The following is a 15199-nucleotide window of genomic DNA, read 5'->3' as shown; positions in this document are numbered from 1 at the left end:
AGTTTGTGTTGTGCGCTAGTTGTGCCTGTTCCTGGATCAGGAGATTCTATTCTCAGTCACACATGCCTTGGTCACTTCCTGAATGGATGAGTGTAATGTGCTATACATGGGGCTGCCCTTGAAGAGTATCTGGAAGCTTCAGCTGGTGCAAAATTTAGTGGTGCAGGCAGTTACGTGTGCTCCTAGAACTGCACATGTTGCATCTCTGCTCTGTGAGCTGCATTGGTTGTCAGTTTGCTTCTGGGTCCAATTCAAGATGTAGTTAAAGCCCTATATGACATGTGGCCAGGTTATCTGAGAGACTGCCTCTTACCAGTTACATCTATCCTTCCCATTAGGTCTGGCAGGAGAGGAATGTTGTGGGTTCTGCTGGCAAGGAGCTTTGGCGACACCCAGGAGGAGAGCCTTTTCTTCTGTGGCACCTGACCTCTGAAACATCATCCCCCTCCCAAGGTGATTGGCCCAAACCCTATTGGACTTCCAGAAGGCCTTTAAGAAGGTTCTGCCATTAGGCCTGGGGATCCCGTAGAAGTGTGTAGCCTATTAAATGGTTGTATTGTCTGTAAGCTCAGAATGCACTCTCCTGTGTCTTTGTTTTTATTATAGTTTTAACTTTTAACTGTTTTTCTAATGGTTTTGTTTTTAATTATTTTGATTGTTTAGTTTTTTGTTCTTTTAATTGTGTGTGCTTCCCAGAGTCACAAGTGTGAGATGGGCAGCTATATACATTTAATAAATGAATGAATGAATAAACCTGGTGCCCTCCAGCCATGGTCATGCTTGCTGAGAATTCTGGGAATTATAGTTCAACAAGTCTGAAGGATGCAAAGTTGGACCAGATTGAATTGTGCTTACTATTAAGTCACTGTATATGTAGCTTTTGGTTTCATGAAAATCACCAGACCTGAATGGTTTACTTCTGCTAACAGCTGCCATGAAAAACAGATGCTGAGGCCAAATCTACACAATCCACAGAGGTGGTAAAGCAGACAACCTTACTCAGGTATGCAAGTGGGGATACCTTTTCAAATATTCTATGTACAAATATATCTGCCAATAAATAAAGACAGCAGCAGCACTAGGTCATTGTTCTATTTTTCTGCATGGACAACATTTTCCCCCCTACAAATCTGCTGCATGTGCAGATCAAGATTACTGGCTTCCATGAAATTATTGTAATATGTAATCTGGCCCTTATTATATGTAATGATTATACTGCATAATCCAGGATACACAAAATGCACCATAATGGGAAAAAATAAAGGGCTTCTCCTATCTTCTATAAGGCTGATGTACAGAATTTTCTCCAAATAGTTCTTCACACTGAGAAAGAATTGGATGACCCTTTGAAGAGGATACAGATGGAAGCACTATGTGGTTTCGGGTGATGGTATCAAACTGCAGATGAGACTGAAAAGTTTTTAAGTAAAAGCAACAACTTATGCATTGAAATAAATCATTTAATTCAGTAGCTTAAAAATAAAGCCAAAGGGTACAATTCTGAAAACTGTACATTCTTTTTGACATGTTAGGATAATGTATAATAAAGACCATTTTCTCATGTTTGCTATGCTCAAATTGCAATGCTGTCAATAGGCTTTAACAAAATCCCAAATGGTACAATCTATATATATATATTTAGCTCTTCAAAGGAAAATATTTTTAGACAAAAGTACTGACATACTTGCTTTAAGATCATGTAAACACTAAAAATAGTGCACATTTTTAAACTGATCTATCTAGAGAGTAGTTTCACCTTGACATGAAAAATGATTCCCCTGATACAGAGTTAGGTAAGGAAATGCGATTCATTCTTATTTTATCTTCAGTTGTGAGTACATAAAAGTTTCTGTGTGTTTTCTGCCACAGAATGGCAGAAAGCAGTACCATCAATTTTCAGTTAGGTTTATATAATTAACAGCAGCACATAATCTATGAATAATAGATAAGAGGCTTATTATGACTTTGCTCAAAATGAATAACAGGATACTTGTGCAGATATTCCAGGGACAGTTGGGCTGTTACTGATTCTTGAATGTTTCAATAACTATGCAAACGCAAACACACTATTTCTGTCTTTCCAAGTTGCATAAGTAAACTCGTTTCATTCAGACCCCAATATCCAAACAGATTCTTATTCAACAAAATCACAGTATGTGCCATTTGGTTGCAAATATGCAGAAAGAACAGGGTGATGAAAGAGATGAAATATCTATTTTATAGAAAATACTAGTCTTAATTCTGTAATAGGGGAGCTATTAATAAAGGAGCCTTTTGAAATTTAAAATTTGGCCATGACATTCAAAATTACAATTTAATATAATGAGCATAGTGCAGAATACAATTAACTTATTGATTGACAAGAATTAGAATGGGATGGAGTGGGAATGAAGTTCCAGACTGTTTACTTTCAAAACTCAGCATGTCCGCACCAGCCAGAATGGAAGATGAGAGATCTCCAAGAACTTTTCAGTGTGGTTGATCCTATAAATCCCTCTCCTATGAAATGGGAGATGGGGAGGGACGGCAGTGTGTGTAAATGCTATAACTGCAACTGTTGTCATTTGGGAGACCAGTTCAGAGCCCATCTGGGGAACTCAGGGGGGTTGGATCCATGAGATATAAAACTGCTATTGACCTGCCTTCACCATATAACATCCTTATTTGGTTCTATTTCAGAGTAAATACTATTGGCCATGCATTTCTTTAAAGAGCTTCTGCAACAGGTTTAGACCTTTGCCCTAGGGTACTTCAACCACATCCTGATCTTCTCAAACAGCTGGCCAAGGTGGTTAGAATTGCTGATTGTCCTGTGATGAATAAGGATGCATGTACAATTATATATCCTCAGATATATAAAAACAGTTTCTTCAGATTAGGAAAACTGATCCCTGCTGCCAACTGACAGCTGCACTTTTACAGATGTGAACCTCATGGACCTGAAATATAGAGATAGAGATATGACTGTACAATGAGCTGTATTACAATATAATTTAATGGAGAGTGTTAAATTAATTTGGTCAAATGACAGGATATGGAACTACTAGTCATATTCCTGATTAATCTGGTTACAACTCTAACTATTTTTGGAGTTCAGGTTATTTCAACAAATTTGTCAAGACATTCAGCAATATCAGTTATCACTGAACATTTCTGGGCAAGTGCTGAGGGTTAGGATCTTCACTGCATTCTTTGATAGCATCTATTTTAAGTTTTTAGAATAACCTCAGATCTTGGTCAAGGAGTATGATAATTAAAATCAAATGGATCTCCATCATTGTTGTTATGTGAAATACTTTTGTCAGCTATTGCTAAGCAATACAAGAAGTAGTCCACCTTAGGATATTTTGGCCTCAAATCATTAATATGTCATTCTTAACAAATAATTCAAAACAATTAAAACATCAGAATGTTAAAGAAAACCAGTAAATACAAATCTATACAATAAGCTAACAAGTCCCTTTTTTGGGGGAGATGGGTGGTGATGGAAATTTGAAATATAAATAAATAAATAAATAAACAAACAAGCTAACAAAATCAAAAACTAATTAAATCCAACCAATTTACAATCACTAAAACAACAAAACCAATTAAACATTCATTCCCATACTCCATCAAAATTGCCAATAAAGGAGCTGAATTAAATAAATAATTCATAAACAATAAAATATATGTGTCAATATGTTGCCAGGTTTTCTAGTCTTTATTTATTTATTTATTTGATTTATATAGCTGCTCGTCTCACATATGTGACTCTTGGCAGCTTACAATAAAATAGATAAAACAAATAAAATACATAATGTGAAATAAAAACACATAGCAGCCGAGCATCCTAAAATAACCATCAACAAAGCCAAGAGATGGGCTCTGTTACATTTCTGGGGCCCCAGGCCCAGGCACAAAACTAAGTTTTTATGGCCTTGTGAAAGGCCAGAAGGATCAGACTAACATAATCTCAGATGGAATGATGTTCTACAGGGCAGATGCCATGGCAGAAAAGTCACTGGGATAGGACTTTTATTTCAGAAAGTCACTGGGATAGGACTTTTATTTCAGAAAGTGTATTTACCTATTTATTATATGTGTACCACAAAATCTTCCAGAGATTCTCAGTGTTTTACAACAAATAAGAAGTGAATGATAAGATGTTGCATTACAGGTTCCTAAAGTCCAAACCAAAAGTGTACATTTGATGGGCCTTTGCTCTTACAGGAGGCAGCCTATAAAGAGTGGGTTTCTTCAACAAAGTTTGAAGGAGGGCTGTAATTAAAGCAACCTGAAAAATTGTCATCAGAAGGAGAGTGATGGGTAAAAAAAGAATTTCAGGTAGAAGGAAGTTATACAGGAAAGAAGAAACAGGATAAGAGGAACAGAGGAAAGAAGAAATAAAGGAGACCACCCTAGATGCCTAATTTAAATTCATCAGAGTAAATTAAGGATAATATAATGGTGATACAATAGGGGAAGAAAGCAATTAGGTGGAAAACCCTTAATGATTTTATTCATTTTCCCCAAAAAAATTGCCCATGGCCTTGGCAGATAATGCATTTTGAGTAACATCAACAGATAGAATTACCAGGGCTTCAACAGATAGAATTACAAAAAAGCAAAAAACTACAAAAAGAAAAAGGAAAAAACTAAAACAGTGTGAAAACACAAAAAGAGGAAAAATTTTTTTAAAGGTTACATAAAGAGGTGACTTCCAACTTTTAACAGCAAGAATGTACACAATTCCATAATCAATCCCTTACTCTTTATTAAACTAAAATCACATTATTTCTATAAATCATTCTATTAGCACATTATAAAAATCACTAAATACGTTTGCTCCTTCCCCCAATATTGAAAGAAAAGAAAGAATATAAACTTCCTAATCAACTCCCCCATTTATTTAATTATTTCCTTCCTACTACTATTCTATACTTTTCTGTCTGCTATAATAGAGATGAAACTAAAAAGCATGTAAATTGTCTGCCATTATAGTTAATAATACAACAATTGTAATAATCTTAATCATATTAAACCTAAAACCAAGCATTGATTATTATATCTTATTAAACTTAATCCAGATCATTGAAGAGAAATGAGGTCAAACAAGCCTTAAAAGCAATCCAGATAATCATTCTTAAACATTTACCCCACTTCAAAATAAACCAGAGTATTTACATATCTCCACAATACACAGAAAACATTTTTAATAAAGAAATCAAACAGCCCAACTTCCCCCTTTAAAGACTCTGACTTCTCGGCAGAAACCTCCCACAGATAACAATCGCTCCTTTTCCATAATGTTCCATCAGAAAGTCAATCTCACTTATGACTTGCAATTTGTTCTGTCTTCAAGTCAACTACCCAATCACTGTCTGGCATTTCAACAGAAGCCTGAGTCTCACTGTTGGTAGAAATGTTTCTATTGTTGTTGACCTCTTCAATTTCTTCCACGACATCCCCAACCAGATGACACATTTTAGAACTGATGTTCTCTACAATGCCCCGAATATCTTGCATAATAACTTGACAGGAATCAAAAAGAATCTGTTTAAACTCACAACGGAAATCAGAAAATCTGCTTGAAATCTTCCATGTCTCAGGCAGTAGATTATGGCACCCCCTAGGTACTTAACTAGCGAAAGTAGAAGTTAATGGAAAATTTCGGAAAGATATTTACACAAGTGAAAGTAAGATAAGAGGCAGTTCCCCAAGGAAAATAGCAACAGAAAGCTAAAAGTTCAGAACAGCAGATTCAACGTGTAGGAAAATAGTAAAATCTTCAAATTTAATGCAAAAATAATAACAGAGAAACGATTACATACTCTCAACCCTCCTTAATATTTGGATGGAAAGCAAAATCCAAAACTTAAAAAAAAAAGTCCCCAAAATAATGATAAGCACCAAGAGAGATCACTTCTTGCTGTAAAAGGCCTCTCTTAAAAAGAAATAAATTGGATGATTTAGAAATGGGGTGGCTGGTCTTAATGTCCCTTTAAGGCTACTGTGCAGCTTGGAAATGGTGATGTCTCAGCCTCCTGGCGGCTCTCACTGCATTAGCGCGAACACTGTTTGTGATCCTCTGGCTGCAAGTCGCCGTTCAGGAGGACAGATGGGATGATTCCAAGCATTTTCTTTGTCTGTGAAAATGCTCCTGGGCTTCAGGAAAAACCTGTCTGAGCCCAAAAAAACTGCTGCATTGTCAGTTCTGTCTGGGGAGCCTGTGGACATAGCTGATCAGTCCACCATGTCGCCACCAAGTCCTAAGTCTTCTTTTTTCCAACCCAAATTGCACCTTACCACTGCTCACTCATCCTCCTTTACTAACTGCTGCTCACTGTCCCAATTATTTAGCTTCAACTCATTTATATTAAGTTTTCTTTCAGGTGATAGAATGACAGGGGGGACTTTTCTTTCAGCTATCTAGGAGATTTTTCTTCTTCATTCTTTCATACAATATAAACCTGATTCTGGGCAGTGATGGAATTGTGGGCTGCTCCATATATTGCACATATTATCCTAGAGAAAATGCTGATTTTCAGTACCCACTCCCCCACTCATAATGAGAGCTTTCCATCTGTTCAAATTAATCTATTTTATCTGTAGGTAAGATTTAAGATTCAGTGATACTGTTTTGTTTTGTTTTGTTTTAATATCTTGTGGAATTAAGGTCCATAAGTATTTCATAAAATTCTTAGTCTACTGAACAACTTTGAATAGATTACATTATATCAAGCTTTGCATAGTTTATTAACTTTGGTCTTTTTCCATTTAATTCTGAGAGGTTACCAAATTATTCAATTAGAGACATGTGCTAGAGTAATTACTACAGAAAGAAGGTCTTTACTGTCACATAATAAAATTATGTTCAAGGTGTCTAATAATTCTGGACATAGCTGTACTTTACCCAATGAAACACACAGTTTCTTGGATGGTATCTTTTTTAACATGACAAATGGATTTTTTCCATTTCTAGAGCATTGGAAAGTGTACAAAATAAAGCTTCCTTCCTTAACATGAGCTGAAGTGAAACGTTTCCAAAGTATTTTTTTTTTAAATCAAGAAGCATTAAATATTTATTATAAACAGTTTCCTTGAAACATGTTGGAACAATTTCTTTTGTCCAACTTTCTCTTTTAAACAAACAAACACACAAACTCAGAATATAGGACAATTTAAACAAAGTTAATTATCAAATAATTGAATTTTGGAAGAGAACTTGAGATTCAGGAGGTCCAGGTTTTTTCTTTTTTTCTTTTTGTAATCTAGGTATGTTTGAATGAGTCACAGCTGTGCTAGTTGAAAAAGTCATCCCTGTCCAGCAGTCTGGAGACCAGATTTTTTTCCAGTAATTATATATCTGGTCTGATAGGTTGCTGTTCTGTCATTGATAAGTAAATTACAACTTTAATGCCAATGTTATGAAATGGAAAAAAGTGGTCTAAAAAGTTTTCTGAAGTTGGGAGAATCATGAGGAGAAATTACCTGCTATGAAGGAGCTAGGAGCATAAAGTTTGTTTCAGCTTCAATACTCCTATTAAAAGTGAAAGAAAGTAACAGTTAAAAGCACAGGAGAAAAGATCAAAATGATGGCAGGTTTCCACTTAAACAGAGTAAAAGAGAACATGTGGTGATTATCAAATTGTCAAGCCTTGGATGTTGTTTCTCAGGGTTCATCCGCACACCCACTTTTGCTATGAGTTTTTCCCATCCTGGAGGTTGCTGTCACCACAGTGTGTTGTTACTGTACATCTGAAACAGGACCATGCTGTGCTGCTCACTGTACAGCTCTCCTGTATGATGCTGTGAAGGCAGTGATCAGGTTTTCCCTGACTGGAATTCTAACATCAATAACTACAGGAAAAACTGTCAGCAATCACTGAACATAATACAGCCAGGATGGTGCTTGCAGGCTCTGTCCAACAACAACTCCTCCTCCTCCTCTTCCTCCTCTTTTGATTCTTCTTCCTATTTTTTCCCCAAAGGAGTGTTGACCTATGTCTTAGATTCTCAGAATACTTTGTTTCAAGGTAACAAGGGTGTGATTAAGGGTCATCAAGTCAGTGTCAGCACTTAGCGATCACGTAGATGGACTTCCTCTAGAATGATCTGTCCTCAATCTGGCTCTTTAGCTCTCTTAATGGGGCATTCATCCACTTTGCTGCTGCTTCTTCCACCTTTCCCAGCATTATGGATGCATTCATCCACATCCACACCTCTTGTTCTTCCACCTTTCCCAGCATTATGGATGCATTCATCCACATCCACACCTCTTCTTCTTCCACCTTTCCCAGCATTATGGACTTTTCAAGGGAGCTTGAGACTTCATATAGGGAGTCAAAATATGGTAACTTGAATCTGATCATTTGTGCCTTGAGAACTCTGAACTGATAATGTTCACATAATGTTCACATAGCGATGCACTATAATTCCACATAGTCTTGCCAACTTGTTGCCCTTCATTGGATTGAACTGGATTTGGATTTCAACTCAAAGTCCTGGTTTGGGGATTATAGCAGTTGAATTTAATACATCTGACGAAGACTAGTTTATTGTTATAATTCAGTTAGGCATAGCTATATTTATTTGATCTTATTGTAGTTGCAAAAATTAAATGCCAACTCTTATTTTAAATGCTGCTGACAAACTATTTGATATTTCAATAAAGTGATGTCTTAAAATCTATTAGTATTTATGTAGATGAATATTTTTTAGCATTTTATATATCATCTAAAATTGCAAAATTGAACCTTATAACAATACCAATAACGGCTATTCAAAGAGTAAATGGAAATATTCAAACTAATTTGTAGGTTGTAGTTAGACTGTAGAGAATATTAGTTCTCACCTTGAGAAGAGGGTGGGAGAGGAAAAATAGTTACTCAGTCCTGGGAAAGTAGAAAGTATGAGAAAGAAACTCAAAACAGCCGCGCCTTGACCTTGTTGCCCTTAAAAAAGGGACAGTGAAGGTTTTGGACAGGTTTTCAAGATTGATGTCAGCCCTTTGATATAGGCCAGGACATGAAATAGATACTGCAGGGATTCCAGAAATGCTACTTTTTTGTTGTAGGGTATATTAACAGAATCTTGAATCAATCATTCATGCCTTTGTCACTCTGAGGTTGAATATTCTCTGACTAAAGACTGAAATATATGTGCAGATGCTAATATGTAATTTGGTGTACAAAATTCCAGAAGCAAAGCAGGGTAGGATCTGGTCAGTATCTTGATGGATGATCACCATGTGATTCCAGGGCAGTTAACTAGATTGGTAAGTTGCACCAACAACATGCAATGCAGGACAGTAACCAAACTGAGCTGTCCATGAAGCCAATTTGTGTCAGCCTTGTGAGCTCATCCAGACAAGAAAACCCATGCAGGAATATTAGCTCTATCTTTATTATAAGGTTACATTAACAGAATCTTGCAAGTCTGAAAGTACATCTCTTCCCCCTGAGCTTTATAGTCCAAGAAACTAGGGAGGGTCTCTTCTGAGACATTTGCCAAGCCCATTCCTTCTGAGGGCTCAGCTGCCTCTTATCTGCCTGTTGCCCAGTCTACGCTTCTTCCTCCTGTGTCCCAAGGTCATTCCCCCATACCATTACATCTTGAAATTTTGCTCTCATCTGCAATGAGCAATAAGATCATATACTTGAATCTTTTTACCAATAACAATTATTACTGATCTATTTCCAAGTTCAATTAATTTTAACAACTTTACTGGGTTGAGTATAGTGTATGAAGATATTCTACATACTAGAATGAAAATCTGAGCAGATTTTCATTCTCGTATGTAGGTCTAAATTCTTTGTGGTGTGATGGAAGAGCCTAAGAGAAGGCCTTCTCAGTGGTAGCATCCAGATTTTAAAATCTTCTCCCTATGTATCTAGTCACAACACTCACCATTTTTAATAAAATGTTAAAATAAAAATAAAGTAATAATAAAATGTTTAATTGTTACTCTTTGCTTTTCAACTTCTGTTGCATCTGTAAATCTTTTTTTTAAACTATATTCATTGAGAACTACCTTGGGTAACTCATTATATAAAGGTAAATTATATATTACTACAGATAGTAAATAGTAAATATTATATTGTACAGAAACATCTTAAATTTTTAAAAATAATTTAGAGCATGTACATTGACAATTTTTTTTATTATAATGTTGTTTAAAATAGTAATTTATTCTACTAGAAAATAGCTACCTGGCCATTTCACATTTTCAACCCTCTTACATGTACATGCTGGCAATTAAAAATATATCCAATTTTCAAGCCACTCATTTAAAGTTTAGGAAAAAAAATCATTTGATTTACTACTTAAACGACAGCTCTTTTTAAACAGGAAGCAAAAGGGTGTGCTGAATAGCTAGCATGAACAAATAGAAGGTTTTGGGCACACATCCTGTTTTAAATCAGAGACCAAACAAGGGGAATTTTGAAGAGGGAAGAAAGAATGTGTAGGTCAATGTGGAAAATATGTCCTAAGTCATGAGAAAATTTTTCCAGCTAAAATGAAACCATTTTTCATATAAAATGATGCTTAAGGGGAAATTTATAAGAATTAAATATGCTTTAAATAAGATTTTTAAAAAAGGATTGCCCTCTTCTCCCTTTGAAAAAGCAATGACTGGGATAATTGAAACATTATTTCAGTACTTTTAAACCCTTCTACTTAAAAGTACTAGGATAATGTTTAATATTTATTGCTCAATATTTGGACATAGTTCAAAACCAAACACATATAGTCAAACAGAAGTGCCACACATTCAGAAAATGAACCATTTTGTAAATGAACCATTTTGCTAAATAATTGTAAAAATGCAGTAAAAAAAGACTTTTTCCAGAATTGTTTGTTTGTATGTATGTATGTATGTATGTTAATTTTAGTTGAATAATTGATTGCAAAGTAAATTTTTATAGTTTTTTTTGTTCAGTTAAGTTACCTTTATCTTTATATTCTGTTTGAATGAAAGTAAAATATTGATATGCCCACACATGTTAAAAAGGAAAAAACTTTACATAGGGTGTACTTACTTTACATTAAATGTAAAAAGTGCAGCACGTTGACATGCAAGCGTGCACACACAGATATGTAAAAAGAATATGGCTTGTGAACACATTATGTTTGTTCTTGGATATCTTCCATACTAGCTGCCATCTGTCCCTTGAAGAGGTAAATTGTTGATTTAACACCCCCTCTTGCAATAAATTCTTGTTTTTCTTTAGTACATTAGTCCTGGGATAATGTTTGAATATTTATTGCTCAATATTTGTACATAGTCCAAAAACAAACACATATATTCAGACAGGAGTTCCATATATTCAGAACTCCAGAGCGGTTTTTAAGGCAGAGATTAATACAACCATAACTTCTTTGCTAATAAATGAGGTGACATAGAATGTGTTCCTAAACCTGATGAGCACAGTGGGTTTTCCTCCATTTATGCTTATCAAGAGTTCAGATACTTTTAACTACAGTAACTGGAGAATGTCTCATTCTGGAATAGAGACAGCTGTTCCCACAATAGACACAGATCAAGATGCCTGGAAGCCAAGGGCTGGAAAATGAGTCACCTCTCCTACGTATGCATGTCATCTCAAACACTGTCTGAATGGGGAAAGGACTCTTTCTAGACGTAAACCCAGAGTGGGGAGGCTTTCTTGTACTTGCAACAGCTCTGGCTATGTACAAGCAAATGCAAAAGATTTCTCGAGAAGATTTTCCCTGGCACATGGAGTCCAGAAATGCCATCAGACCAGTCTGTATGTGTGCCACAATTTCATGTCCTCTGTATTTGACATGAACGGTGAATGTAAGGATGACTTTCATAGGCAGAATTAAGGAACTGGCCGAAACATTTGGTTATCAATTTTAAAATACACCTATTAAAACAATCATGACTCAGAGATTAACGTACTTTCAAAGCATGAAGTTGCAATTCTGAGCCGAATCCTATCCATGCATATTTGGAAATACAGTAGTTGTTATTGCTTTAATGAGACTTTGCTCCATGTAAGAAGTCTTATGATTGCTCCCCTTTCTCCTTGTTTCAGTGAGTCACAAGGAGGAGCAATGTCTATTTCAGTGAGATCAACAGCAATTAGATTCCCCATCTTCTCTTGTTGGAGCCCTTCCCTCCCATCTCTAAGGCAGCCAATGTTTCTTATCTATATTAAAATCAATCTTGCTCATCTCAAAAAGCGAAAGTCACCCAGGGACACAGACACACAGGAAGCAAGAGAACAACCTGACAGGTTAAGCAAAACATAAGTAAGCAGCACAGCAGCTTTCGGCACAAAAAGGGTATATGGTGTAAAGCTCCTTACCTTAAAATTGTGTGCTTTTTCATAGTTGAAATGGTTGTCATTCTGGGTCAGTGCTGCTCTTCTGACCAAGGAGGTGATCTGCGAATAGGCAAAGAGTTTCAGCGGTTGCCACAACAGTGCCCCCTTCACTCCCATCTTAACCCCCAAAGCCACTGCCAGGAGTTCTTGGCGCTTCCGTCCTTGTTTTGATTTGTGAACCACAGCACAGGCTTTCTCATTGTCGAGCCACAGCTCCTCAGCAAACATAATGCTGGGATCCCAGATCTTTTCCCTGTGTACTGCAGAGGCTGGGAGGCTGACTGCTGTCAGGTTCGTCCAACTGCTTCTTATGTTAGACAGCAGATTTGAAGCAGCTGCAGCAGCCCATTCTGCAGAGACCTCTGGCATGTGACTTGAATGGGCTGTCTTGTGAGATGGAAGGAGCGCCTGCATCTGAATAAGTAACAGTCTGCTTTGTGATACTTTTTTAAAACGAAGTGCGCACGGAACAATAGCCTGGATTCATGTACGGAATGACTCCCCCTTCTTGCCCGCCCCACAGCAGTGGGATCCTGCCAGGCGCTGAAGAAATACTGGCAGCTTTATAGCTTCACATCACAACACATTTCAAAGCAGAGATCACATCTACTCAGGAGCAATTTTTTTTTTTTCATAAATAACTCTAATGCTGCATCCAATTGTGCTCCGAGCTGGAGACCTCTGAGCTCTTCAGGCACAAACACCATCAGATTAAGCCTTTAAACCACAGTGATTCTTTAATCTTGTAGGGTTAAAAAAACAAAACCCTCCTCTTTTTCATATCCTGTACAAGGGAAAATCTAGTAGCGCTTGAAAGATTAGTAGCCATACTTGCCAGTACATTAAATGAAGATTGCTTCTGGCATCCTCTGCTTTTGGAATACATGAAATAAATGGCAGTTTTTCTCCTCATTATTTTAAAACAACATTTAAAAGAATATCCAGGCTATTAAGTTGCTTAGGGGAAAGAAAAAAGAGAGAGAAAAAGAAAATTCCAAAGGGAAAAAGAAAGACTAATTGAAGTGTAAGGATTCACGTACTGTAGTGACACAATATGACTTTTATAGTAAGGTGGCGATTCCTTCTATGTTTGTGTCGCTCTCTCCAAGACTATTACAGCAGCACTGTAGAACTGAGAAATAATTCTGTACAAGTGCTGTCTACCACAAAATGTTGCAGTGCTGAATCTCTGCTTCAGGTTTCCAACAGGCCAATCCTGTACTTCCCCAGGATGCTCCGTTCCATCAACCTCTCAGTGAAACTAAGGATACACCCATATATGCCCCCACAATGGCAAGGAGCTGAACCAATAATTAGTTGGCCGAACTTCTGCTACTGAGGAAGTGCTGCAAAGCCCGTTTGGCCTGGGCTTGGGGGGCAGGGGGTTTCCCATTGGCAGGAACTCCCCCTTCTCCTGACTCCTGGCACTTCCCCCTCCCTCTTGCAGCCAAGGTGCCAGGGCTTTCCTCACTCTTTTTCCTTGCAAAAGGCAAATGAGACAAAGGAAGGATGAGGTTGTATGTGTGGGGGGAGGGAGGGGGTGGCCAGGCAGAATGGCTGGCTGATTGGGTTTTTGGTGAGGCAGGCCCCTTCACTCCTGACCTTCCGGAAAGCCCTGAAGACCTGGTTCTGCCGTCTCGCCTGGGGTGGGAAGGTGAATAACCATTCTTGGGGATGGCTTGCACCCTAGAGTCCCTCCCACCAGCTTGGATTTTATACCTTCTTGGATTTTATATTTATTTATTGTATTTTATAATAATTGTGATGTTGTTGCTTTTATGAGATTTTAATGTTTATGTTTGGAGCTTGATTTTATTGTAAACCTCCCAGAGTCCCTCTTTTGGGGGAGATGGGCGGTAATTAAATTTGAATAATAAATAAATAAATAAATAAATAAAATATGCTCCCATTGGTCAGCCAGAGGGAGTGTCGATTGGATGATGGCGCACAGGAGCAAGGACATTTGCCCAGTGGCGCAAAACTGTTAATGGGGGTAAGAGGCTGGAGACTATGTGGAAAAGTCTTGAATGTTTTATGACCGCAAAATGTGTTCAATCTTCATTTGGCTGTTTCTTCCCACTACAGATTTTTTTGTTCTTGGAGAACTCAGCTCCCTCAAACCTGCCAATTCCCATGTGTAATGTAAGCTTCAGCACCTGGAGAATGGATCGTTATCAGAGTTGATTCTATGGAGGTATGCCCCTTGATGACCGGCATAAAAGTCAAGTAAACAATACAGCATAATCTAAAGGATGGTCATTAATATGTGTGTGAAATGCAACTTAAGACATTTCTTACAACAATTTGATCTGGCCAAATGCAGCCTAAAATAGCAACCACTACAGAAGAAATGCTGCCCATTTGTTGACAGCTCTATACTTGTACAGAAATTTCTGCACTGGTTATTAGATTTCAGGGTCTAATTCAAGATACTAATTTTCATCTTTAAGGCCCTATTTGGTATGAGTCCTGGCATTTCCCCAAGTTTTTAAAGCTTATTAAGCCCTATTCCATATTCCCAATTTCTGGTTAAATTAAACTCATCATTCCTAGGCTTTCCCCAAGAATCTCTCTGCTAAAGCTTCTTGTCTTCTCCTTTTACTTCCTTTTGGAAACAAGCCAAGATATTTCACTAGAAATTTAGAATGTTTATATAAGTATGAAATAATTAATTATAATTTCACTGTTTGGTTGGTTTGGCTAACAACCTTGGCATTTTAATTATTACCATATTGATAGGTTTGTCAACTAGATTGAAAGGTAGTTTACAAGTAGTATTAATAAGTGAAACTACATAAAAATTGCCATCTGAACAATATAGAAAACATTAAATTTACATTAAATTAAATTACAAATATTAAATA

The 15199-nt window shown here is 37.0% G+C and overlaps 1 protein-coding gene and 1 long non-coding RNA gene across 3 annotated transcripts in view; one reads left to right on the top strand and one right to left on the bottom strand.

The window, feature by feature from the left end:
- Positions 1–15199, bottom strand: part of CHN2 (chimerin 2) — a 152904-nt gene that overhangs the window by 19147 nt on the left and 118558 nt on the right. For both annotated transcript variants that reach the window (XM_063303825.1, XM_063303826.1), the window contains one exon: positions 12318–12395. In XM_063303825.1, the coding sequence (XP_063159895.1) occupies positions 12318–12395 (78 nt within the window). The remainder of the gene's footprint in view (positions 1–12317; positions 12396–15199) is intronic.
- On the top strand, positions 1159–14660 carry LOC134497864 (uncharacterized). The gene is made up of 3 exons (XR_010067964.1): positions 1159–1384; positions 12045–12261; positions 14421–14660. It is a non-coding gene; the product is annotated as an uncharacterized LOC134497864 (long non-coding RNA).

The sequence above is a fragment of the Candoia aspera genome, chromosome 4 (genome assembly GCF_035149785.1).
Source record: "Candoia aspera isolate rCanAsp1 chromosome 4, rCanAsp1.hap2, whole genome shotgun sequence".
In the NCBI taxonomy this organism is placed as follows: Eukaryota; Metazoa; Chordata; class Lepidosauria; order Squamata; family Boidae; genus Candoia; species Candoia aspera.
Note: the sequence above shows the minus strand (reverse complement) of the source record. Positions and strands in the feature narration are given on the sequence as shown.